The 24,654-nt window shown below is 38.0% G+C and overlaps 1 protein-coding gene across 1 annotated transcript in view; it reads right to left on the reverse strand.

Annotated features, from left to right (window-relative positions):
- PCLO (piccolo presynaptic cytomatrix protein) overlaps window positions 1-17,939 on the reverse strand; it is a gene marked incomplete at its 5' end in the record, with an annotated part of 287,210 nt that extends 269,271 nt beyond the window's left edge. Inside the window, 2 exons of the mRNA XM_081147631.1 lie at window positions 10,223-11,777; window positions 17,689-17,939. Coding sequence (XP_081003757.1) covers window positions 10,223-11,777; window positions 17,689-17,939 — 1,806 coding nt within the window. The remainder of the gene's footprint in view (window positions 1-10,222; window positions 11,778-17,688) is intronic.
- Window positions 17,940-24,654: the final 6,715 nt, after the last annotated feature.

The following is a 24,654-nucleotide window of genomic DNA, read 5'->3' on the forward strand; positions in this document are numbered from 1 at the left end:
CCTTGGAGAAGGCAGAGCTTTGGATGTAAATCTCCTGTCTCCTTTACTTGCTGCAAGTAAATAAAACTACCTTGTGACAACCACATCTCGATAACAGAACACCACTACCTTCAAACCCTTGGAGTTTGCTAACAGTTGAAATATCAGCTAGGACTACAACCCAGACCTTTGATGCCATATAAATGTGATATAGGCATAACTTTGAGAACATAATTATAAACTTTGAAGAGATTATTTACATCTTTGTCTTTAATGTATTACCTTTGACATATTTGTATGACTCATGTTTATCTAAGCTAATTAGATAAATGGCATAGGGAGAGTGTTCCGAGTATGTTTTTTTCTCAAGGGATGTAAACACTAAGAAAGTTAACCCATCATTGTATTAAGTTTACTGATCCAATAAATGATTTTTTAAGTGTGGGTATCTGCTTTCACTGCAGAACATCTGTTCTTACTAAACTATACAAATCATCACACCAGGTGCAATACTGTGTAATGGGCTTAATAGATATAAAAGCAGAATATGCAGAAAAATGCCTGAAACTTCTAGTTATTTAAAAGCTGAATGTGGAAAAAAAGGCTTTGGTTCTAATGATTAAACTTATGAGTAAAGCATGAAAAGTATATAATCATTTTATAAAGGGAACATCCAAGTCATGAGGGAAATGATGCAAATTGGACCTTGTCGAAAATGAGAGCTAAACAAATATGGTGCTTATAAAATTTTTAAGTAATACTGATTTTTAAAAGATCAATCGAGTATTTCTATTTCTTTAAATTCATTTTCAAAGCTATTTTAAATAAAGATAAATAAATTTTGTTATAATCAGGGTATTATTTTAAATACTATAAATGATAACATATGGATTAGCAAATTCATGTGAAAATAGAAAAAGAATATCCTTTATCTTCTAAAAACCTTATGTTTAGAATTAAGGGACTTTCTCTTTATTGGATTCATATAAAAATGGTGATAGTTTAAGTACAACACAGGGCTGTGAAAAGCAAAGAATGCATTAAAAAACTGACCAAACTTGCATCACAGGCATAAGGAATTTCAAATTATCGGTGTTCTTTGGAACCAAAATTTCTTGACATTTCACCAAGTAGAATGCCAAGGCGGAAGATATAAAAATCAAGAATCTAAATCCTTTATCCATCCCTTCACATCATATAATTGTTTAATCATTTGATGAGTCAGAATTTTTTAAATTACTCAAGTGTTAATTTTAATGCAAATTTACAAGGTTAAAAAATAGTACAAAAAGTTATGATAGTAAAAGTAAAAGCTTCTTTTTCTTGTGGTTGCCATTATAGCATCAAATAATAAGCTTTGATTGTAATTTAAAATAATATGTATTTTCACCTTACTATAAAAGTCACATCTTTTTCAATAGACAACATTATATTTTCACCTATTTTAGGATTACCTTAATCAATATCCAGTAGGCCCTCAAATAATGGTTGCTTCATTCAACATCTTTTTGTTATAATGTTGATGAGATGTCAAAGAAACTTAACTCTTGTTTATAGCAATTAGCTTATGGTAAAATTGGTTTCATTATACTTCAATTCACCACATTTCCAAGAACCTATCAGTGGAGTTAAATGAAGACTTACTGTATTATATATTTTAATACACAATAAAATAATATACAACTTTTTGAGTTTGGTTTGTGTACCATCTAATATCATTTCACATTCCACCACTTATGCAATCACATTTTGGAAAACAGTGATTTAATGTCATTCTAGTTTTCTTCATTTCTGAGGCATAGTCAGCTATTCCATCCCATTCTTTTTCTTTATTATCCATTTTAATAGAGGAACACCTACAGTTATTGTGATATCTAGATGACAGATAGATAGATGATGATAGATGATAGATAGATAGATAGATAGATATAGATAGATAGATAGATAGATAGATAGATAGATAGATAGATAGATGATAGATAGATAGATGATAGATGATAGATAGATGATAGATAGATGATAGATAGATAGATAGATAGATAGATAGATAGATAGATAGATAGATGATAGATAGATGATAGATAGATACATAGATAGATACATAGATACACAGATACATAGATGATGGATGGATGGATGGATGGATGGATGGATGGATGGATGGATGATAGATAGATGATAGATAGATGATATATATACACGATATCTATCAATGGATGATAGATACACACACACTTACACACATACATACACATTTATACATGTATACATTACATATAGACAAATGTTTAAATAGATAGAATGGTGGTGATTGTTATGCATTCTTTCACGTGGGAAAAATTCCTAAGCTGCCCTCACCCTCTCTTAATATCTTGCCTAGATACTGACTTTATCATATCACCATCTTAGAAATTTCAAGTGCACCCTATCTGCTGTTTTCTGTGTGGATAATGAGTATTACAGCCACTTGATTTCTCATTTTCTGTAGATAATATTGCTTTACTCTGTGGAGTCTCGTTATCCTGGGAATATAGTATTTCACCAGGACACATCCATCAGTCACTTGATCAGTCCTTCCTGGTCATTGGTGGGGCTGTACAATCTGAAGACTTCAATCTTTGTTTAGATCTGAAAACTGTCCTAGAGCTTGTCTCCTTAGTCTTGTTTCTAGACCTCCTATTAGAGCTCTAGATATAATCTCCATGATTTTTTAAAAAATATATCTTTATTGATTTCAGAGAGAGGAAAGGAGAGGGAGAGAGAGAGACAGAAACACCAATGATGAGAGCGTCATTGATTGACTGCAGCCCACAATCCGGGCATGTGCCCTTACCAGGAATTGAACCCCAATCGCCTGGATCCTAGGTCGATGTTCTACCTCTGAGCCATGCCTGGCCGAGCTCCATGATTTTTAATATGTCTCTTTGAGCCCCAGAGCTCCCAGAGTTATAGATAACGACCTTCCAAAAATGTCTACAACTCCATGGGCAGCAGTCCAGAAACAGCTCTCCATACTGGAGACAAACCCCATCCCCAGTCTCCACATCAATAAAAGAAGTGACAGGGAAGTAAAGCATAGGAAATAGTCAATTTTATGTTGATAACTATGTGTGGTACCATTTGGGATGCTGGAAATATCAAGGGGAACACTATGTAAAGTCTATGATTGTCTAACCATTAAACTGTACACTGGTAACCAATGTATAAAAAATCAAGATAAAAATAAATAAAAAATAAAGGAAAGAGTAGAGAAGGGAATCTCAGAATTCTACACATTCCTGGGTACATTCTTACCCTTTCCTTCCTTACCAATCCCCACTTCCCCCCTTCAAATCTCCAGCTTCAGTTAGGATTATACAGACAAATTAGATAGACCTTTAGTCACCACTAAAATTTCCATATTTTCAAGTCATGCATCAACTCCCAAACTCTAATCCACCAATGAAAGAGGGAACCCCACCACCCCATCCCACCCCTCCCTTGGTCTATGCCATAATCTTCTCTTACTTCATTTTTCTCCATAACACCTACTACCATCTATCACACTATATGTTTTATTTATTTGTCACTCTTACTAAAAAACAAGTTCCCTGAGGGAAGATTTTTATCTATTTTTTTCACTGCTATATCCCTAGTCTAGAACAGTACCTGAAACATAGTAGGTGCTTAGTAAGTAGTTGAGTAATTTTTTATTGTCTTTTAGCTCTATTATCTGGGAAATTTCTAGGTCTTTCTTTTCCAGACCATCAACTGGGCAGATTTTTATCCTCAATCAGTCCACTGAAATTTGAATCTGGCAGTTATTGAAGAGCTATCCTCTTAAGTATTTCTCAGGAATAATAAGAATTTTTATAAGTTCCTTATGCTTCCTAAATGAACTCTTTTCTATGAGGTCAGGTGTTTTTTTCTTTTGTTTCCTTTTTCACTAGTTCATCTGTGTCCTTCATGTAGTATTACTGCTAAAATGTCAAATTAGTCTCTTCAAACCATTCATTTGTAGTGAATGTCTCCATTATTTAGTAGAGGTAATCAATAGTAGTTTTTTCTGTATTTGTGGACAGGTCTGCTTTCTCATTAGTCCTCTCCTTTGAATGAGAGGAAATAGAACAGTAGAGGGTTGGGGTCCGAGTAAGGACAGCTTTACTAAGGTGCTAACAGATGGAATGCATTTGACTCCTCGTTGAGTAGTGTCTTGTTTGGGAGAAGAGCATTACTTCTAAACTTCTTTTGAAGGCCCTATTTTTCTCACGATGGTCCTTTCTCTGGCAGCTCATCTCTTCACTGGGAGAATTCTCTAGCTTTAGCTTGAGGGGAAAACAGTAAGGCTTCTTCTCTCTACCTGTCCTCACATTGGAGATTAGGAGAGTCCACTTGTCATATATTTTTCCTACTGTAATTCTTTAATTTATTATTTGATCACTACCCACAACCCACAACTGCTTTCTTTCTTTTTTTAAATACATCTTTATTGATTTCAGAGAGAGGAAGGGAGAGGGAGAGAGAGAGAGAAACATCAATGATGAGAGTCATTATTGGCTGCCTCCTGCACGCCCCCTACTGGGGATTGAGCCCAAAACCTGGGCATGTGCCCTGACCAGGAATGGAACTGTGATCTCCTGGATCCTAGGTCAAGGCTCAACTGCTGAGTCATGCTGCCCAGGCCCCACTACTGCTTTCTGTATGTGTTGACATCAGGCTTAGAATTTCACTGAGATTTCCCTCAGGCGGCCACTTGTACAGTGGTTTCCTTGGCTCTTTTTTTGTTGGCTCCTTCCTATCTTCTTTCTATCTTCTAAGAATTCTTCAACATGCCAACTTATGCTATTGGTGGTCTTTGCCATATTCTGGAACTACTATACTTTCAATCTTTTAAAAAGTGGGACCCATGGAGAGAGGAGATGAACATGTGTATGCTCAACCCTGCTTTTAAAGATGAACTGTGTTGCAGTCTTTACTTAGAATTCAGGGTGACAAAAGACCTTTGTGCTAAAACAGCAAGCAACTAAACAGAGACTGTCCACTTTTCTGAAAATTCCTTAGAAAGAATTTCTTTCAGAAATGTCTTACTGGCTTGCTTTCTCCACAGGTTCCAGCTTCCTGACATTTCACATAGCTCTAGTCTTTTTTCACCAGCTCTTCTTAACAGAGCCTTCTCCCCCAGTTTATCTTATTAGAAATGGAGAAGCGGCAGGCCTATACAGCTAAGAGGTGGTAAGCTAAACCATCTGACCAACCTGAAGAACTTCAGTCGTTTTTTGTTTTGATTTTTAATAAATGGAGAGAGTTTACATGCAAGTCTGTGTTTGTTTTTTAGGATTTTTTTAGCTGCTAAAATATGGTCATATTTTTGTTTAATAAAATATCTGGATTCAGCTAAAAGACTTATTAACATATGGGCCATAATAATCAAAAATATTACGACACACAAAAAAACTTTCATCACTAACAGTTCATCATCAACATTCGGAAAAAATAACAAGTCATTTCATATATTACAAAATTTCGTAAGAGCCAGGAGAATTATCAGACATCAGGGACAAATCTTTAGATCTGTCCCTAAATTTACTGTGCCCCAGGCTACACATCAAAAGAGACAAAGAAATCAGCGATAACAAAAACAACAAAACACCCGTGTTACTAATTAGAAAGCAAATATTGTTTCTGTATCAGAAAGCAAGCCCAAAGAGAGAGCCTGCATTGTTGAGATTTATTCCATTAATGGACTGGCGAGAAGAGATATAGCTATAAACTCCTCTTGGCATCAAATTCTAGGCTAGCAACCAGTCGATTCTTAAGGTTTATTTGGAAAAGCACCCATCTTGACAGTTACCAGAGAGGACAGTTAATTTAAACACCATCCTCCTCACACAGAAACTTGGGTTGTCTAAAGGTTGTTTTGTGTGCGTGCGTGCGTGCGTGCGTGCGTGTGTGTGTGTGTGTGTGTGTGTGTGTCTGGCAGGGGTGGGGGAAAACTGACCAATTTAATTAAGGAAGTGCAAGTTCCCTTCCCTAAAGCTCTTCTCTGAGTGTTGGTTCCTTTCCAGTCCTTCCCCCGAGACCCGGTAGACATTTAAGAGCCAGGATGTTCATAAGCAAATATAGTCATAATTCTGATGTGTTAGTAACAAAAAACATCAGAGAAATTCTCCTAGTCTTTTCAAGGAGTGATACAAGAGACCAGTATTCTATTTTACCCAAGTTATTGCATATAAACATCAAACTTAAAAATAATAAATTTATATAAATTAAAGTGCTTAAGAAAGTTCAGCCTCTTTCCCTGCCCTGCACACAAAAACTGTTCACTCAATTTGAATATTTCAGGAAAATTTCACCCAGAATGTGTGGTCCTCTTTGGATTATGCAGAGAAGTTAACTTTCTCATAATATATATAACAGTTTTGAATTAGTGATCTTTCCTATAATTTCATCTATCTTATCTCTTAAAACAGAAGCTCTCAGTCTCTACCCAGAGCTCAAACTTGCTAACTCTGACCTCATAATAACTCAGGAGTTTGAGGAACTAGCCACTTGGTGAGCAGAATTAGGGAAGGTGCATTCCTAGGGTCCAGAATCAGAATTTGGATTGCATTTTCCTTTACAGGAAAAAAATGAAAGTTAAAATGAAATGTTACTATTAAGACTATAGGATCAAATGGCTTTTGATTGCAAGCTCAGAACCCAACAATTTATGATTCTGTATCTACATGAAAAACAAATTGAGATTAAACTTTAAAAGTCAAATCTGTTTAAGATACAATATCCATGTTGCTTTATGACATAACTTCAAAAGCATTTCCTATATTTAAAAATACCTCCTCATAGAAGCTTTCAGTTAATCCTCCTGACAACCCAATGTGTTTGACAGAGAACACGTTATTTTTCAAATAACATCAATGTCACAGAAAGTGTAAATGACTCGCCCAAGCTCATCTCATCAATATGGGGATGTTTCCTTTATTGCAAGTGAAGCCCTCTACCTGCGCCCCCTCCACATTCCCAGCTCCTTTCATGTGTGTCCAAATTCTTATTTTTCTTCCCAGTTCCAGCTCAAATATTTGTTTTCATGAAGATAGTAGTGATAGCCCCTGCTGACAGTGACAGATACTTCCTTTGACCTCATAGCACTTTATGTCTCTCCTACCATGACAAAATAAGATTGGAATCAGAAGATTTGGTTTGGGTTCTGCTTGACTATTTACTTTCAGGGTAATCCTAGTAACCATAGTAACCACTAGAACACCAATTTTCTCATTAATATAACAGAGAAAACAAAATATATGCCCATAGAACTATTTAGAAATTTAATTTTGATAAGACAACTCAGGAAGAACTATGTGAACTATAAAGCCCTATACAACGTTACTTTTCACACTCACATATATATGTAAATATATTTTTTCTTTCTTTCTCATATACAACTTTTATTTCCCCTATCTTCTGGTTGAAGGAAGACTCTATATCTAATGAATACTTGATTTTTTCATAGCACTCATTTGTGCTTCACAACTAGGTATTTGATACAAATTTCTAAAATTAATGAAGGATTGAAGGCATAACTACATTAGTCAAGGCAAGTTTCATAAAGCAGAGTGCTCATCACCACCTGCTAAATGTAGAAGCCCAAAATCTGACTTCAACTTTTCTCTAATGTCATTGCCTGTTTCTTCACCACCACTTCAGTCAACCTAGATTTATCTCTGATTCCATAAATACTCCCTGCATTAGTCTGGCTCTAGGCCTCGGAACAAATCATGATAGCCTTTCCTGTCCTTTATTTGTTGAAATAGTATCCAGCCCTATATACCTATTTCAAATGCCATTTTCTCCACGAAGCTTTCCTTAATCTCACCCACTGGAAATGACACCTCCTACTCTTAAGTAAACAATATTTGTTCATATCTCACAGCCATTATCATTTGACCACATATTATATTTCCTTGTGCATGTAATTATCTAACCTAGTGCATTTTGATCATGTTAAGACCAGCATTATGTTTTAGTTAATTTTATATCCCACAAAGCAGGTAGTAAAATGTCTTCCATATGGTATGTACTCAAATAATATACAGGATGAGGCAAAAGTGGGTTTACAGTTGTTCGTCTGGAAAATAATACAATAATTAATAAATGATAATACGGGAATAAACTCTCTGCTTTGCATACTCACAACTGTAAACCTAGCCCTGGCCTGTGTTGCTCAGTTGTTAGAGCATCAACCTGTGCACCGATGGGTCACAGGTTCAATTCCCAGTCAAGGGCATGTACCTGGGTTGCACAGTTGATCCCCAGCCCTTATCTTTGCATGCAGGAGACAAATCAAATTGATGTCTCTCTCTCACATCAATGTTTCTCTCTCTCTCCCTCTCCCTCCCTCCCTCCCTCCCACTATCTCTAAAATTCAACGGAAAAAATATCCTCCAGTGAGGATTAACAACAACAAAAAAACTGCAGACATACTTTTGGCCCACCCTGTATGCCGACTGAATGTTTTACTGCATATTTCTACCTTATAAATTGCCATAAAAACAGAAAAGGCTTTACAAAGTAATAATCTACTCTTTGAAGTCATTATTACTGGGCATTCCTATAAGATGGTAGATTATAGGCAGAAACATACCTTTTCCAACATTTAAAAAGCTACAAATACATAAACTACTTATAATCTGATTTCCTCCATAACTTGAAAGCAGCATGTTCTTATTAATTACACTTTTATCATTTTTGAATGACATTTAAAAAGTTAAGGTACTCAACATGACTTCTCATTAAAAGATACTTTAGAAAATAATAAGAGGTTGACACATTTTAAATGCACAGTTTCATCTTGCATCACCGTACATATCCAAACTAACAGAACAGCTACCAATAATCCTCATTCTTGTTATCATCATAACATGGATTTCCTTTATAACAAAGGTATACAAGTCTCCTCTCTCAGGGCTGTTTAAATCACATAATCCTTCATTGCCTGCTGTCATTTTTGTTTTTTGTTTGTTTTGTTTTCCTGGGCTGTTTCAGACATAAGGCACAGGGCCCACCCACAGCGTCCTCCAGACAGACTACACAGTTTCCGTGCCTTCTCACCAGGTAGGGGCTACCAGATTTCTTTTAAAAATACATTCTTTTAGATACTAAGCCTCTTTAATCTCACTTTGTTATTATCTTATCTTCACTGTACTACTTTTTTTTTTTAAATATGTCTTTATTGACTTCAGAGAGAGGAAAGCAGAGGGAGAGAGAGAGATAGAAACATCAGTGATGAGAGAGTCATTGATCGACTGCCTCCTGCACGCCCCCAACTGGGGATCGAGCCCCGCAACCCAGACATGTGCCCTGACTGGGAATCGAACCCCAATCGCCTGGATCCTGGGCCAACGCTCAACCGCTGAACCACATCTGTGCTTCACTGTATTACTTCTTAACTCCAGAGAATTTCTGAGTTTTTCTCCTATTTGGCACTTTGTGTCCCTCCCCTGCCAATGTCCCCAAATTTTTACCATGACTCGCTGAGAATTACTTTTCTATCCTCAACCAAAATAAACAACCTTGAATTCATTTGTGGCACTACCAGCCCTTTATAATCTGATATGTCAGGAAGGCTTGCCCAAAGACTTGGGAGATATAAACTATGGTCCTTCTGAGAAGACACCCATCAATGTTGAACCTTCTCTAATGACTTCTGCATTTTATGAACTGACTTATGCTGTTGTTAAGGACTCTCAACTAATGAGGGAAGCATGCCTTCACAGGGGATATCAAAATCTCTGTCAAGGAAATGTATGATTTGAAAAAGTCTACTGAACTTTACATTAAAAATCTATTTAGTATTTGAAAACATTGTGTTTCTCTCAGGACAAATATGACCCCATTTAAGTATCATAATTTTGGTAGGTAGGAGCATGATTTAAAGTAATAGCACTATATAGTAAATAATAAATAGTGTGGCCCTTACAGAGTGCAATGGGCAAATGCTCAGCATCTTTCAATCAATTCATATTTGCTTTATATGCCAAATTTATCAGAAATTGTGGCAATATTTTCGGCTTATTATTGAAGAAAAGGATTTTTAAAAATCTAACTTACAATTGGCAGAAAAGAAAAAGAAGAGGCAAGAAGGAGAGAAAGAAGGAAAGAACCAGAGGAAAACAATGCCATCCCTATCCTATAGTCATTAAAGGAAGCACCCTGTGAGGAAGATGGTAAAATGGTTTAAGACATGGACACAGTGAATAAATGTACTCACCTCGGTTATATGAGGATTGGGATTAAAACCACAGAGGCTACACACAGTGGTTTTACATCCAGTGCATGTGTTAAAATTGGCCTTTTCTGGAACATGCAACAGAAGTTCAGTGGTATTGCAAAGAGGACAGATGGTTTTAGGGAGGCCTTGTACTGGAATCTGGGCTGCAGATGGAGAAGTCGGCGGCTGCAGTGGTTTCCCAGCTTCTGTTTGGCTTACTGGTTTTGTAGATTGCTGAGCTGAGGGCTTTGCTGAGCCAGGCTGTTGAGGTGGGGGCTTTGCTGAGCCAGGCTGTTGAGCTGAGGGTTTTGCTGGGCCAGGCTGTTGAGTTGAGGGTTTCGCTGGGACAGACTGTTGAGCTGAAGGTTTTGCAGGGCCAGCCTGTTGAGGTGGGGGCTTTGCTGGGCCAGGCTGTTGAGCTGAGGGTTTTGCAGGGCCAGGCTGTTGAGCTGAGGGTTTTGCTGGGCCAAGCTGTTGAGCAGGAGTCTTTCCTGGCCCAGGCTGCTGAGCCGGAGACTTCACTGGCCCAACTTGCTGTGCGGGAGTCTTTGTAGGCCCCGGTGGCTGAGCTGCAGATTGTGGCCCTGGTTGGTGAGCTGGGGATTTTGGTGGCCCCATCTGTTGGGCAGGGGGCTTTGCTGGCCCTGGAGGCTGAGCTGGAGACTTTGGCCCAGGCTGCTGACCTGCAGGCTTTGTTGCCCCTGGTGGCTGGGCTGGGGGTTTTGCTGTGAGCTGCTGAGCTGAGGGCTTTGCTGTCCCTGGCTGTTGAGCAAGGGTCTTCGCTAGCCCTGGTTGCTGAGCTGAGGATTTTGCAGGTCCAGGCTGTGGTGTGGAAATTTTTTCAGGTCCAGGCTGCTGGGCTGGAGGTTTTCCAGGACTTACTTGCTGAGTCGGAGGTTTGGATGGGCTTTGCAGTGAGGGTTTGAGTGACTCTCCCTTTACTGTGTCTGACTGTTTAGTCTGAGGCCTAGTTGCATCTCTTTGAAATGGCAATTTTGTCTGGTCTGTCTGAGGAGCCTGGGTAAGTCCCTGAATTGGCTTTCCTGTCCCTGGAGGTTGTGATTTCATTTTTTCTGCTTGCTGAGAAGATATTGATTTGGGAGAGCCATCCTGCTGAGGTGGGGCCCTCACAGGTCCTTGCTGCTTAGGAATCGACTTGGGTGACTGTTGTTGTGATGGAGGCTTTGTGATTCCCTCAGGTTTTCCTTGTTCCTTCTGAGCTAGTTTTTGTTTCTTGGCGTCTTCTTGGGATGCATCAGAGTCTGATATCAAATCAAAAGGATTGAATTTATTTACAACAGAGGAGACAGCACTTAAAGGGTTAACCTCTGAGAGGAAGCCAGGCATCATACCAGACTTGTGCTCTTCCTTAACATCAGTTCTGGACTTTGATTCTTTCAAACTAATAGTGGAAGGACTCCTTCCAGGCAATTTCTGCTCTGACCTCAAAGTGTCTGTAGTTCTACTTTTACTGAGACCAGGCTGAGCTGGACGCACAGGGTCCGGCGGTTTTCCTGGTGGCTTTGGAGGGTGACTACTATCCAACTCTTGTTTCCTAGAAGAGTGAAACAAAAAGAAGTGAAATGATGAAAATCCTCACAACTGAAAGTAATATCAAAAGCCATAACTTCCTTAAATCTTCAAAATTATAAATATATAAATAAAACTAAGATGCATTTCTGTAGCATCCTGTAAGTGATCATAAAACCTTTAATGCCTTTATTACTTTCTTTATAAAGAAAGATTTTTCAACAAGAAGGCAAAGGAAACGGGGAAAATACAATACTGCTACTATGAGTGGTGAAAAATTAAGATAACTAGTTAGGAAGCATTAATAATAAAAATAACTTAGATTTACACTTAATAGAATCTGGCCATAGTTAAAACCTAACTAAATATATTAACTCAGTAAATCAATACAACACTACATTACAGTGCATTAATTTCACAAGGTGCATCATTTTTCATCAAAAATTATGGTCAAAGAATGTTAGTCTCCCAAATACTAGCAGCACTGAGAAGTAAAAATATTAATTTTAAAATGTGGGAGTTCACGCAACTGTTTTTTGTTGTTTTTGTTTTTACTTGATTATGACAATTTACATTAGTTACATAAAGCCTACACTGTGACATCAGGAGTTTCTAGTAAAGGTTACATTTAACAGGGACTCTGAGAAAGTGGATCATCTAGTCAATTTTACCCTATTCTGTCTAAAAGGGTAATATCCATTAAATATTAAACTTTATAGAATAAAAATTCCTACTTAATTAGCAATTTTTGAGAAACAGTTCCATCTTTCCTGTAGAAGAATATCATTTAATTATTTTTTTCTAAAAGCTGATTCTTAATGTGAGATCTCTTTGCAAGGTAACAATAGATGCTTAAAACATCTTCAGATATAGCCTGCTATTTGCAAATAGCAAGGAGCTAGCTATGGCCTCACTTTTGAAAAGTATTGCTCACTTCCTTAGATGAAGAAAACACATGATCTTGCTTAATGTTTTCTACAACGTTTACTATTGCTATTCTTATTAATAGTAGTGATATTATTTACTGACATCAAGTTTAAAATGTAAGAAATAATTTGCAATATATCTTTTAACTCATAGACAAATATACAAAATTGGTTTTCTGAAATAGTTTTGGTAACAAGATCAAATTTAAATAAGTTAAAGATCTGAAATAGTTGTTTCTTATATATACTTTTAGCCAAAAATTAAATACATTAATTTTTGAGAAAGCCATTCTTTACTGATAAATTTGAAACTAGTATTATGCTACATTAGAATTATAGAAAAAATTAAATTACACATATTTTGTTTAATATGTGTAGCTTTTACATTTTGGAAAAGATTTACTTCTTTTTAATTAAAAGGAAAAAAGGAGAGAAAAACAGTGACTCAGTAGCACTTAATATATGAGATGGTTGTAATAAAGTTCTACAGGTTTTAACTTGTTTTATCAAAATTTACCTGCTCATGCAGAAACTAAATTTTAAATTTCAGATCATTTACCAGTTAATAATATAAAGCATAGTACAAACAAACACTGAAGTATTACTTCTAATTAGGAAAGGGTCAGAAAGAAAATAATCTATAAATGGCAATACATACACAAAGTGATTTTTAATAAAAGATGAATAAATAAAATTCTTAGTTCTGGCAATTTCCTACAGGAAAAAAGCTACAAAACTTTAGATATTACCATGTCTCTGAAGCATTTACTTAAACAAGAAAAATTAATACCTATATTAATTCCAACCGTTCTAAGATATGTTTTAAAATTCAGTGCAACATATTTTCATTTGGGGAAAATAATTTTGAATGTTTCTTTATAGGCCTCCCTATGTTCCCTCTTCCATATGATGGCAGAAAAAGCCATAGTAAACCTATAATAGATTATTTTCAAAAACGTTCCACTGTTTAGATCTTTATGTTATTCTAGAAATGTTCCACACTCAATTAAAATATAACACTCTTTTGAAGGGCATATGCTTCAAGATTCTGTTATACAAGTGACTACCCTATAAGTAATTATTTAGACATTTTATTGAATTGGCTCCCTTGCACAGAGGCCTAGAAATCTACCTTTAAACAGAGTACCAAAAAATCTATCCTTAATTTCACTAAATTGTCCTCTATTAAAAATACTATTACATTTAATAACTGTTTTGTGATATTATTTCACTTAATCCAACATTATGTATTGAACAAATAAAAAATAAACTTCATGAGTATCAACTATTTATGGTAACAATAAAAAACAAAATTTAAAGCATCTTGGATCAAAAATTGTAAAGGCATGTACTTCCTACAAATATAAGTTGTATTGTATTATAGATTCCCCCTGTGAAAAAATACCTATATAGCTATAAGGATTGCCCTACAACTTAAACTTAGTCTTAGTTGCTACAATTAGGTAAATAAACATAAAACATGGAGATCTTGGAATGAGAAATAGAAAAACAATCATTGAAGAGGGCATAGAGGGGATAAATGGTGATGGAAAAAAATAAATTAAATTAAAAAAGAAAATTCAGGCTTAATACCAAAAAAAATATAAAGTTGTCTTAGCAAATTGTGGTCTTTTGGTGAATTTTTGTTTAGTGTAACAGTTGTTCAGTTAAAAAAAAAAAAATGACTAAAATGCAATCTGTGTCTTGTTCACTTGACTATGAACTCCTGGACAATGTTTGGTTGCATCACTAGAACCAAACCTGGTAACTAGTAGATGAGCATTAATAATTGATGAATGAGTAACAATGAGTGAACAAATGAGTGAACATGGAAGGTTTTGTATTATTCTGGATTAATGTTTCTTGAAGTCTTTCTACTTCAAATTCTTCTACAGGCCTCCTGAGATATAAATGGCAGCATTCCATATTCTTTTTAGATCCTGGACTTGGCCTGCTGCTCTAGGAAGAAAAACAGGTAATGGTAGTGTTTAGCCAGTAGGGGAGGGCCAAAGGAATGCTAAAGAAAATATTGAGTAACTCAGAATTCTTATAAAATATTCTATTAATCAGAAGTGGGTTTTAGTAAGCCCTTTCACATGACATATCTGTAGCTGTAAAAAGAATGAGTATAAGAAGTAATAAAATGGCATTTCCCTGGGTCTACGATGAATAAAAAATCCAGGAACATTTCATTTGTAACCTGTAACTTCTAGCTTGTAACTACCCATGCTTTATACAGCATCACTATTTTACTACTGTCATTCCACATTAGAATTTTTCTTTTGTAGGTTAGCAGGAAAAAAATCATTCCACTACAAATGAGGTACACATGTAGTCAAGTGTAGAATGTAAAAGCAGCTGGAATGCTAAAATATTTTGTTAAATGTAACACAACAGAAAATGACACTTCACTTAACAGTGCTGAGTCACATAAAATTTTACATTAGGAATATAAGCAACTACAGGAATTCATTTTTATACTGTAGTGGATACTAGGGCTTAAAGAGGCTAGGAGATTAATCCAAGGTTATAAAATTAGACACAGGAACATGGTGTTCTGATTCCTAGAGGGGAAGGGGGGGGTGTATTTCCACCATATTGCATTGACTGTGCCATATGTAAAATATAGATACATCAAATTAATTCATAATAATGAGTAACTCAACATACAACTTGTCTGTAGCCATCACTGCCACTGCCATTCATTGCTGATATTGATATTACTATTTTATTTATAGGGTTTCATCATATTAAAATTCAAACAAAACATTCGTCTCTATTTTTAATTGATCCTCACAATGACTTTAAAAGATAGGTAAGACAAACATCACCTGCCTTATTTAGAGGCAAGGAAACTGAGGCACATATGACTGAGAAGCACTTAGAATTTACCATGAGTCAGTTAAAATTAATAGAATAAGAACCTAGGTCCCTGGGCTCTCAACCCTTATTTCTTAAAAAGATTTTAAAAAGTTAAACCTGACCGTGTTTAATTCACAGCACTTAATCTCTTAAAACTTCAAATAATTTGGATATACTTTCTCACATATACTTAAATTAATGTTTCTAAATATTTGAATGATAAACCAAGTATTCCTTTGGTTATTACCTACGGGGATAATAACTTTCCAAAAATTATGTGCCTCTTGTAGAAATCTTTCAGTAAAATATAAGCAGGTTATAAAAATTAGAAATGTATTGTTTATATATTTAGATGAAGCTTTAACAAATAAGCCACAGATTACCTATTAATAAGAACTCTACCATAAAATTATCAATGGAGAGTTTTAAAAGTACGCTATCTGATACAAATAGTGCATAAAACATCATGGTCTCATAGGCTGAAATAATATCCTTCAGACATCCTCTGAAAGAAGAAAAGTTAGGAATTTAGAAATCAAAGCTCACACTTTTCTTGGTATTTGTAACCAGCACGTTAAACCTGTTGCTTGTGCCTCTTAGGAAAAACTGTAGAACAGGCATACATTTCTAAAAGGTTAATAGAAATATTGTGCTTCGTTATTATCTTATGAAAATGTAGTGTATGACCATTCAAAATACTTTTCAAGTCAAATTTCATCAGTAGAGAAAAACAGTACATATCATATAAGCTGTACTACTTAAGGAAATGAATAACAAGGGCTTTTTACCAAAGAAATAGCCCAATATATTACTAGTTTAAAAACACAGACAACATATCCAATATAAGGAGCTAGCTTAACTAGCAGTGGTGGTTTCATTTAAAGAAAATCGGGTTTCTACCTGATAAGTTTTAGGCATTTAGGATTTTATATGAAAAATATTGCCCCAAAACATTTTATGTATCCACAACACATTTTACATTTCTCCTATTTAAATTTAATATTGTAATTATTTGAGACAATCATATGCATATGATAGTTCCTAAGTTAAAATATTTTTATTTTATGAAGTATATTATAAGAATCTACACCTATATATCCAGATCTTTCATATTTCCAGTAACTCAAATGAGAATTGTAGGTTCCCCTTCAGGTACTATAAAGCAGGACTGGTTTCAGGACCATGGATAGAGAATACAGAACTATTCTCTATGGAGGGGGGAGTTAAAGGATGTGTTTACAATAATAAAGGCAGGGCAGGCACAATAATTATACCCTCTTAGCCTCTAATTAGAAAACAACTAATTTATTAGGACTGAGAGCTAGAGACGGAAATGAATACGTTATTATTACACACTAACTCTTAACTGCCTGTGCAAGTTAGTCATTTATTAGCTTTGTCTTTAAAAGTATGTACCGGAAACTAATTTTAAGATAACACAAATCCACATGTTCTTCTATAAACTGTAAAGCACTTTTGTATATAAAAGAGCAGTGGTTTAAAAAATAGCATATGCCAATTCAGAAATACATGTACAGCACCTGCTCTGCTGTGACCAAACCATCTGCTTAATGCCACAACATATTTTAGGGCCCCACATTGAGTATAAAAGATGAATTCATTTTATACCTTCTACCTAAACAGCTCCTGTTCTCCTCTGGGGATGGGATAGAAAGGAAGGACAAATCACCTCCAGGGAATTAATGGTATTGTTTCAGAAACATTTAGACACCATTTACAAAGAAAAAGGCCCCAAAATGACTGAGGAGGTCTAAACAGAGGCAGGTAAACACCCATATCTATCCATTTCCAACACGCCTGTTTTGTATTAATGGAACACTTCCAGATTAGTAAAACACCGGAGGGCGTCTCTCCACGTCATCCTAGGGGGGAAAGGTTCCAAAAGGCCACAAATCACAACCTAAAATCACAGTCCCAAGGATGCTACTACCCTTGACTATCCCACCAGAAACTCTACAATGCATCATTTGTATTCTGCCCATCAGAAAGGCGGCTTGTAATTTCGTTATCGCCACCCCACCGGGGAGAATAAAATGAACGGAAACGACATATATGTACTGCCGTGCTGGCACATATGTGCAAGGGCTGTACATATATGCCCGGACATATACATCATGCTGTGCGTGCCTGTGCATGGAAGGCGGCTCCGCAGCGGCCGCGGGAACGCTTCCCTTGGGCAGCCCCTGCGCCCTTGACATGACAGCGGCGATCTGTCTCCTCTCCTCCTCGCTCAGCCGGCTCAGGTCCGCCTCCATGCCGGCCGGGATCGCGGCGCGCAGGGGGCTCCCCGTCCCGCCGGCCCCTCCTCCGGCCGCCGCCGCCGCGGCCGCCAGCCCCTCGGGGAGCCCTTCCCCTTCCAAGCTCGCCTCATTGCCCATGGCTCAGCGAGGCTCGGGCCGCCGCGCTTCCTCCTCGCGCTGCGTCCCCGCCAGGAAGCCGGCGGCCCGAGGAGCGGCCGGAGCCGGGGTCCGCCGCGCGGCGTGCAGGCAGCTGAGTCCCTGGGCTCGGGACCCGCGCCGCCGCCCGGAACAACAGGCGGGGATCAGTCCCGCTCGCAGGTGACGCCCGCGGCCGGTGCCTCCTCCATGTTGGACACGCCAGGCAACCTTTGCAGAAGACAACTCCCCGCGCCGCCTCGCCGCCCCGCCGCCCGGAGCCGCGGAGGAGCAGATGTGAGCGTGCAGCCCCGCGCGCCTGCCCCGCCCACCGCGCCCCGCCTCCCCGCAGTGCGCATGCCCGCCTCGGAACAGGTGACGGCCGAGGCCACGCCCACCCCGCCGGCGTCGCTCAGCATCCTCCTCACGCTCAGCACCGATTTAAAGGAGCCGGGCCCGGGCTTGGCTTAGAAACCGGGCGGGCACCCGGGTTTCTCTCTGGCAGGTTGCAGGGTGCCTCGACCTGACTTTCGGCGGACTGCATTCAGGGGGGCGCGGGGGGGGGGGAGTGTGTATTCCCAGCTTTGATTGATGGCATTTGTAGTTTCAACTTTCTCTTTTCTTTTCAGGAGGGTTTTTAAAGAGCCGAGGAATGGGTTCAGGTAACCGGAGATCAACAGGAAAACCTGTTGGGTTAAATTTTCCCAAAGGAGCTCAAACTCGCCCTTTTTATTTAGATCTTTCCCAGAACAGTTAGATGAAGACCTTAGACGCAGCGTCAGTAAGCAGGGAAGGTGTTTGAATGTTTATAACTGTTGTACCCTAAAGGGACTACGCAGAGGTAAAGGATTATGGGAAGCTGTGGAGAGGATACTGTGGTAAGAAACAGATTGTAAAATATTAAATTGTTACAATGTGAAATTTTGAAAATGTGAGTTCAGTCCAGATTTTTGTAAAAATATGGGTAGAAGAACCCAAAGAGGTCAACTAGTTGTGTGGAGTCGCACAGCTGGTTAGCAGCAGAGGCGTGGCCACTCCGGACCCGCTTCCCGCCCACCTGCGACACACGTGCTCTCGTCTCGCTGCGACACTTCCTGGAAGGGGATGGTTTAGTTCAGCCTGGATCTGCAGCCCCAATTTTGCTACCTGCCTTTCCTAACGAAGTGGACTTAAGGCCCCAATTGTTGAGGTTCAAGAACATCAAAAGCTAACAACTAGGAATGAATAAATAAACCAAACAGAAATGAGTGAGTTGCTCAGAAAGTAAGTTTCCAAAATTTTGTAATAATCATTATAATAGTTTGACATTATGCGTTCCATTTATATCAAAACTAAAGAGTGGCGCAGTTATAACAATACGTAACTATATGACTATAGCTAATCATCGGATGAAGTGTTGGTACTGTTTGAGTTCCTGTGCGAACTTTGCCTAAACTTTGATTCTCTCATAACTAACGGAGATGTGACTTCCAACGTCAAAACTGCAAGGAGTCATTCATTTCAATAAAGAAGAGAATGCTCTCATTTCATACAAAGAAATCTAGCTGAGGCAACCGAACATTCTGATGGCCACATTTGGAGGCAAATACATTATGGTAATAACTCCTAGAAATTAGTTCGCTTCGAAAAAAGGGATAATTTGGTACACAGTCCTGAATCATGGTGCCTTCTCTGACAAAACAGGTGACTGCCCCGTGGCTCAGGCTGCCCTGTGAATCAGTAACACTCTAGATGAAGGTGAGAAAGGAGGAGAGTCCTATGCTGGCTATTTTCTCATAATATGCTCAGGGTTTGTGAGAATAAAATATATTTGATGTATTCACAGCCACAAACCACAAGCTAAAAAATAATCAGATAAATCTGCTTTCAAACTCTAGCCTCAGAGTAATGATTAAATAAGAAAATATATTGTTAAGGCCATACTCTCTTCCACTGTCGATGAAAAGGAGCCTGTGAAAAAATAAGAAAGAAATAACAAGTGATAATCAATATGCAAAGTAATGTTGCTAGGCTAGACAAAAAGTAACCATTTGTAAGATGGAAATATTATAGTCCATTGTGCAAAAATGTGCCGTCATCTTCTCCCTCCCTCCTCTCTCCCAGGAGCAAACATCATCAAAAAACAGGAAAATTGGAGTATATGGTGAGAAAAGTAAGTGGACTGTGTAAACAAAAGATATGATGCTGACATTTTTGGAAAACATTTTAGTCATTGATTTTTTTTTAATGACTTTGCCTTTGGGATCTTTATAACTGTGAGTTTTGAATAACATTCTTTTTTGAATCCTCCATTTGAGCTTAAGATTTCTTGTACTTGGGAGGTGTTTATGATCTAAAGAGAAACACTGCATTCTTTTTGTGTGGATTCTCAGAAATCTAAGGGTGTAAGGATGAGGTGTTGAATGCTATAGATAACTTTATCAAGTTCCTCCTTGCTTGCCCAGGAAAATGCCATGATTTGTTTTCTTCTACAAATTAATGGTGCTGAATTCAAAAATCTTTTTTGCTCCCTGTTTGTCATAGTGTTACTCTAATCATTTATTTGAATTTAGATTTAACAAGTTGATATTTCATCTCCAATTCACTCAGCTTGACAGGTGTGTCATAAAAGGAATCATTAATTGCTTCAAACCTCTGCTGTTATTTACCATTATGTGTTCTAAAATGACTTCTCAACTCCAGAAAACCAGATATTTTCCTATTGTTTCATTCTTGTCTCAGTTTCCCAAGTAGTTTCTATTTTAGTAAATTAGAATCAATCTAAATGTGATAGCTAAATTGACTCTATAATGATTCCTGGATTTAAAAGTCCATGTATTTTAGTGTAAGTGTGGATGTATAACTTTATGTGTGTAAATATACTCAATATGACAATTTTTATATAGGCATATATCTTTTTTTAATGTTCCTTCTCTAATAGAAGGTGAGAGAGAATTGTGTTAATTTAGTGGAGCGAGAACCTGCAGGAGGTTAAGGTCCAACATTACTTTTTGTTATGGCTGAGCTGCTTCTCAATTGCTGTTCTCAGACATTTTTGTTAGCTCTGCTTTAAAATGAGATTTGCAGCTAGAGTGGAGGAAATTCAAGTGAGATTACAGTTGATTATAAACTGCCTTCTCAATTTCAAAGGAAAAAGCATGTGAAGTGTTTTAGAGAAAAATTTGATAAATTTATTTTTGAATTCTGACATCTGGAATATCAGGCAGTTTCTTTTCTTTTATATTTATTCCAAACTAAATCTGTAATTTAAAGTAAAAGAGAAAGTTGCTTTTATTTATAAAAATAGCATTCCTATAGACATAGCACATGTAAAATATTAAGAATAAAATTAGTTTCTATGTTACTTTACAATATTACTTTGTGATTTGAAAATTACTAATAAGTCTTAAGGTTATATCTTAGATGGTTCAGCATTATCTTGCCATTTTATACAGACTTTAGAATTCAGAAACTACTCTTTGGAAAATGGGAATATGTGTGCATGTCTTATTCGTGATTTTTGGTTGATAATGTCTGACTCTAAATCCTAGCTCTGCCATCTTAGACTGATTTGGGTATATCATTGACTCTTCAGTACTTGAGGTTCCTCACCTCTAAAAATGGAGAAAATATACTACCTCTCAGGGTTCTTGTGATAATTAAATGAGAAAAATATGTGAATGCATTTGTAAACTAGGTGATATGGAATAAAAATAAAACCCTCCCTTTTACTTTGTTTATGAGAAGCACCGGGCTGCTGGCTTCCCTGTTCAAAGAGTGGGATGAGTTAAGACTGCATTCTTCCTTCCCACTCCTTCCTCCTCTCTCTTGTCTTTTAGTTGTTTTCAGGGTGATTGAAGCTGTGAATCCCTTTGCCTCCTGTCCTCTATCATCCTGTCACACTCCCTGTGCACCAACCCCCACCCTGTGTGCTCAGGCGTGTTCCACAAGGAGTACAGATAAGACTAGCCTGTGCCTAAGTTAGAAAGCCTCTTTGTTCTATTTTAAATTCTGAACCTTTATAAACTGTCAACTTTCCTGTAGAAGGGGCTCAGACTTCGGAGTTGGACTCTTCTGGGCCTGCTGGCATAAAATAAACCTCCTGAACCCCCAGCCTCCGAGTGCCGCTTGGTCTTTTCATAAGGTGGACATCTCCGGTTCCGTAACACAGGAAACATATTATCACAACCGTGGTAGAATCTTACACCACTGGTCCTCTGAGAGTCAGATCTGCCTGTCCACTCCCCTCTACAGTGGGACTGCCACACTTCCCACCAAGAGGTAGGGGTTGTTCCCTTACCCCTTGACTGGAACTGAATCCCTGACTTATTTTTACCAAAACAATGTGCTGGCATGTAACCTTCCAGGCTAGCCTTCCAGTCTGGCCTTCTTATTTATTTGGAGACTTTCATGCTCTGAAGAAGCCCAGGAGGTTGGACTCCATGAGGAGAGGAACCCAGCCACTTCAGTCTGCAGTCAACTCAGCTGAAGCCTTAATGAGTCCCCTTAGAGCAATCTGCCTCAGTGGAGGTACCTGCTGGCTACAGTCACATCAGTGAACCCGCTGAAACCAGCAGAAGAACTGAAAAATGAACCCAAAGAATCATGAGACAGAATAATAAGTTATTATTATAAGAATTATTTTAAGTCTCTAAGTTTGGGGTTTTTACACATTATGATTATGTATAGTCTTTCAAAACTCCCTTTTCTCTTTTACTTCTAATGACTGTTTTCTCAGTTACTGTCCAGTTGTACTTGAGTTATTTGTTCAAAATTTCCAAATACCACTCTTCTCAACTATAAATGAGAAAGAGCCCAATTATACTGAACACTTACATGCTTGTTTCATGAAAGGCTCATACAGGAAAATATGTAAGACGTTGATTTTTAAATTATGTAACACTATCCAAATAAAAAGTTAACTAAAAACTATAATGGAAAACTTATTAATGAGAATTTTTCTGCGGGAGACCAATGTATTTATTGGAGAAACTTCTGGGGAAGGATGGTGACACTCTTAAGATCCTACCCAAGATTGTGGCTAGAACTATGGAAAACAGTATCAAGAGTCTCAAAAAACTAAAAATAGATCTACTACCATACGACTTAGCAGTTCTACTTCTGTGTATTTGAGAACACTAATTTGAAAAAATATGTGCACCCCTATCTATGTCACCCCATCATTATTTACAATAACCAAGATATGGAAGCAACCTAGGTGTCCATCAATAGATGAATGGATAAAGATGTTATACACACACACACACACACATATACATATTCTATTGTATATACATATATACCTGTTAATACTTAACTTCCAAAGAAGTCAGGATCACATCAACTAGAAGATAGTCAATCTTATCTAGCCTGGTGGTAGAATGTGTCAACTAATGGTCTTTGGTGCCAATTCAGTGCCAACAGGAATCCCCAATTTGGGGTGCAGTGAAGAAGGAAACTTTTTTTCAGTGCAAAACAGCTCAATTGTAATATAGCATGGCTGTGAGGCAGACCTGGGGCCAGGCCCCTCGCAGGCCCCTCTGTTCCTCTCTGGTCTGCTCCTCTCTGCTCCATGCCCTCTGTTTGTGCTGTATTGGTCTGCTCCACTCTACTCTGATCTGCTCCATTCTGTGCCAGTCTGCTCTGTATTTCTACTGTCTGAGCCAACCCTTATAAAGGAGTTCCTGGAAGCCATTTTCAACCAATAATACCGAGCCTTTTCCCACTCAGGCAGTTCAGTGCAGGCTTCTCCCTGAAGTGCAGTCTGCTTTGCTCTGCTCCAGCGAGATACCTTCAGTGTTTCAGCTTAGCCTGGGAGACACAATCTTCAGTGGAAAGGGAAAGTGGGTTTCCAGAGCCAAAGGGAAGCTGGCGTATATAGGCAGAAATCCCTGCCCCTGTCCCTGATTGGGCCATCTTCATGCAAATAAGGACCTCAAATCTTTGCAGTTTGATTGATTAAAAGGCACTGTTCTGCCAAGCCGGTGTGGCTCAGGGGTTGAGCATTGACCTGTGATCTAGAAGATCGAGGTTCGACTCCCAGTCAGGGCACATGCCAGGGTTGCAGGCTTGATCCCCGATGGGGGGCATGCAGGAGGCAGCCAGTCAATGACTCTCTTATCATTGATATTTCTATCTCTCTCTCCCTTTTCCCTCTCTCTCTCTGAAATCAATAAAGATATTTTTTTAAAGGCACTGTAGCCTGGCCGGGCATGGCTCTCTCTCTCACTTCTCCCTTCCTCTCGATGAAATCAATAAAGACATTTTTTTAAAAAAAAGCACTGTCCTGATTGGTCTGAAAGGAAATGCTTTGATTATCAGAGTTGCGTAGACCCAACTGAATGGGGAAAGCCTCAGTACTATTGGTTGAAATAGGCTTCCAGGAACTCCTTTATAAGGGTTGGCTCAGATGGTAAAAACAGTGCAGGCAGGCAGTTCAGTGCAGGCTTCTCCCTGAAGTGCAGTTTGCATGAGAAAAGGCTGCTGGGAAAAATTTGAGCAAAGTTAGCCACTAGAATCCCTTCTTAGTGTTTTTTTTTTCCTCATGGTTCACAATTGGAATTCAGACATTTTGAGAAGAGAAGCTAGGGTTTATGTGCATTGCTCTGCAGAATAAAGTGAAGGCAATTTGAATTGGTTGAGTACCACAGATTGGATGACAAAAGTATAAAGGAAGGAGGGTACCAGATGCCACTTATTTGGTGGAAAGGAGAATGGAAATGTCCTCATTGCTACCTCT

Source organism: Miniopterus schreibersii (assembly GCF_964146895.1).
Source record: "Miniopterus schreibersii genome assembly, chromosome: 9".
NCBI classification, from domain to species: domain Eukaryota; kingdom Metazoa; phylum Chordata; class Mammalia; order Chiroptera; family Miniopteridae; genus Miniopterus; species Miniopterus schreibersii.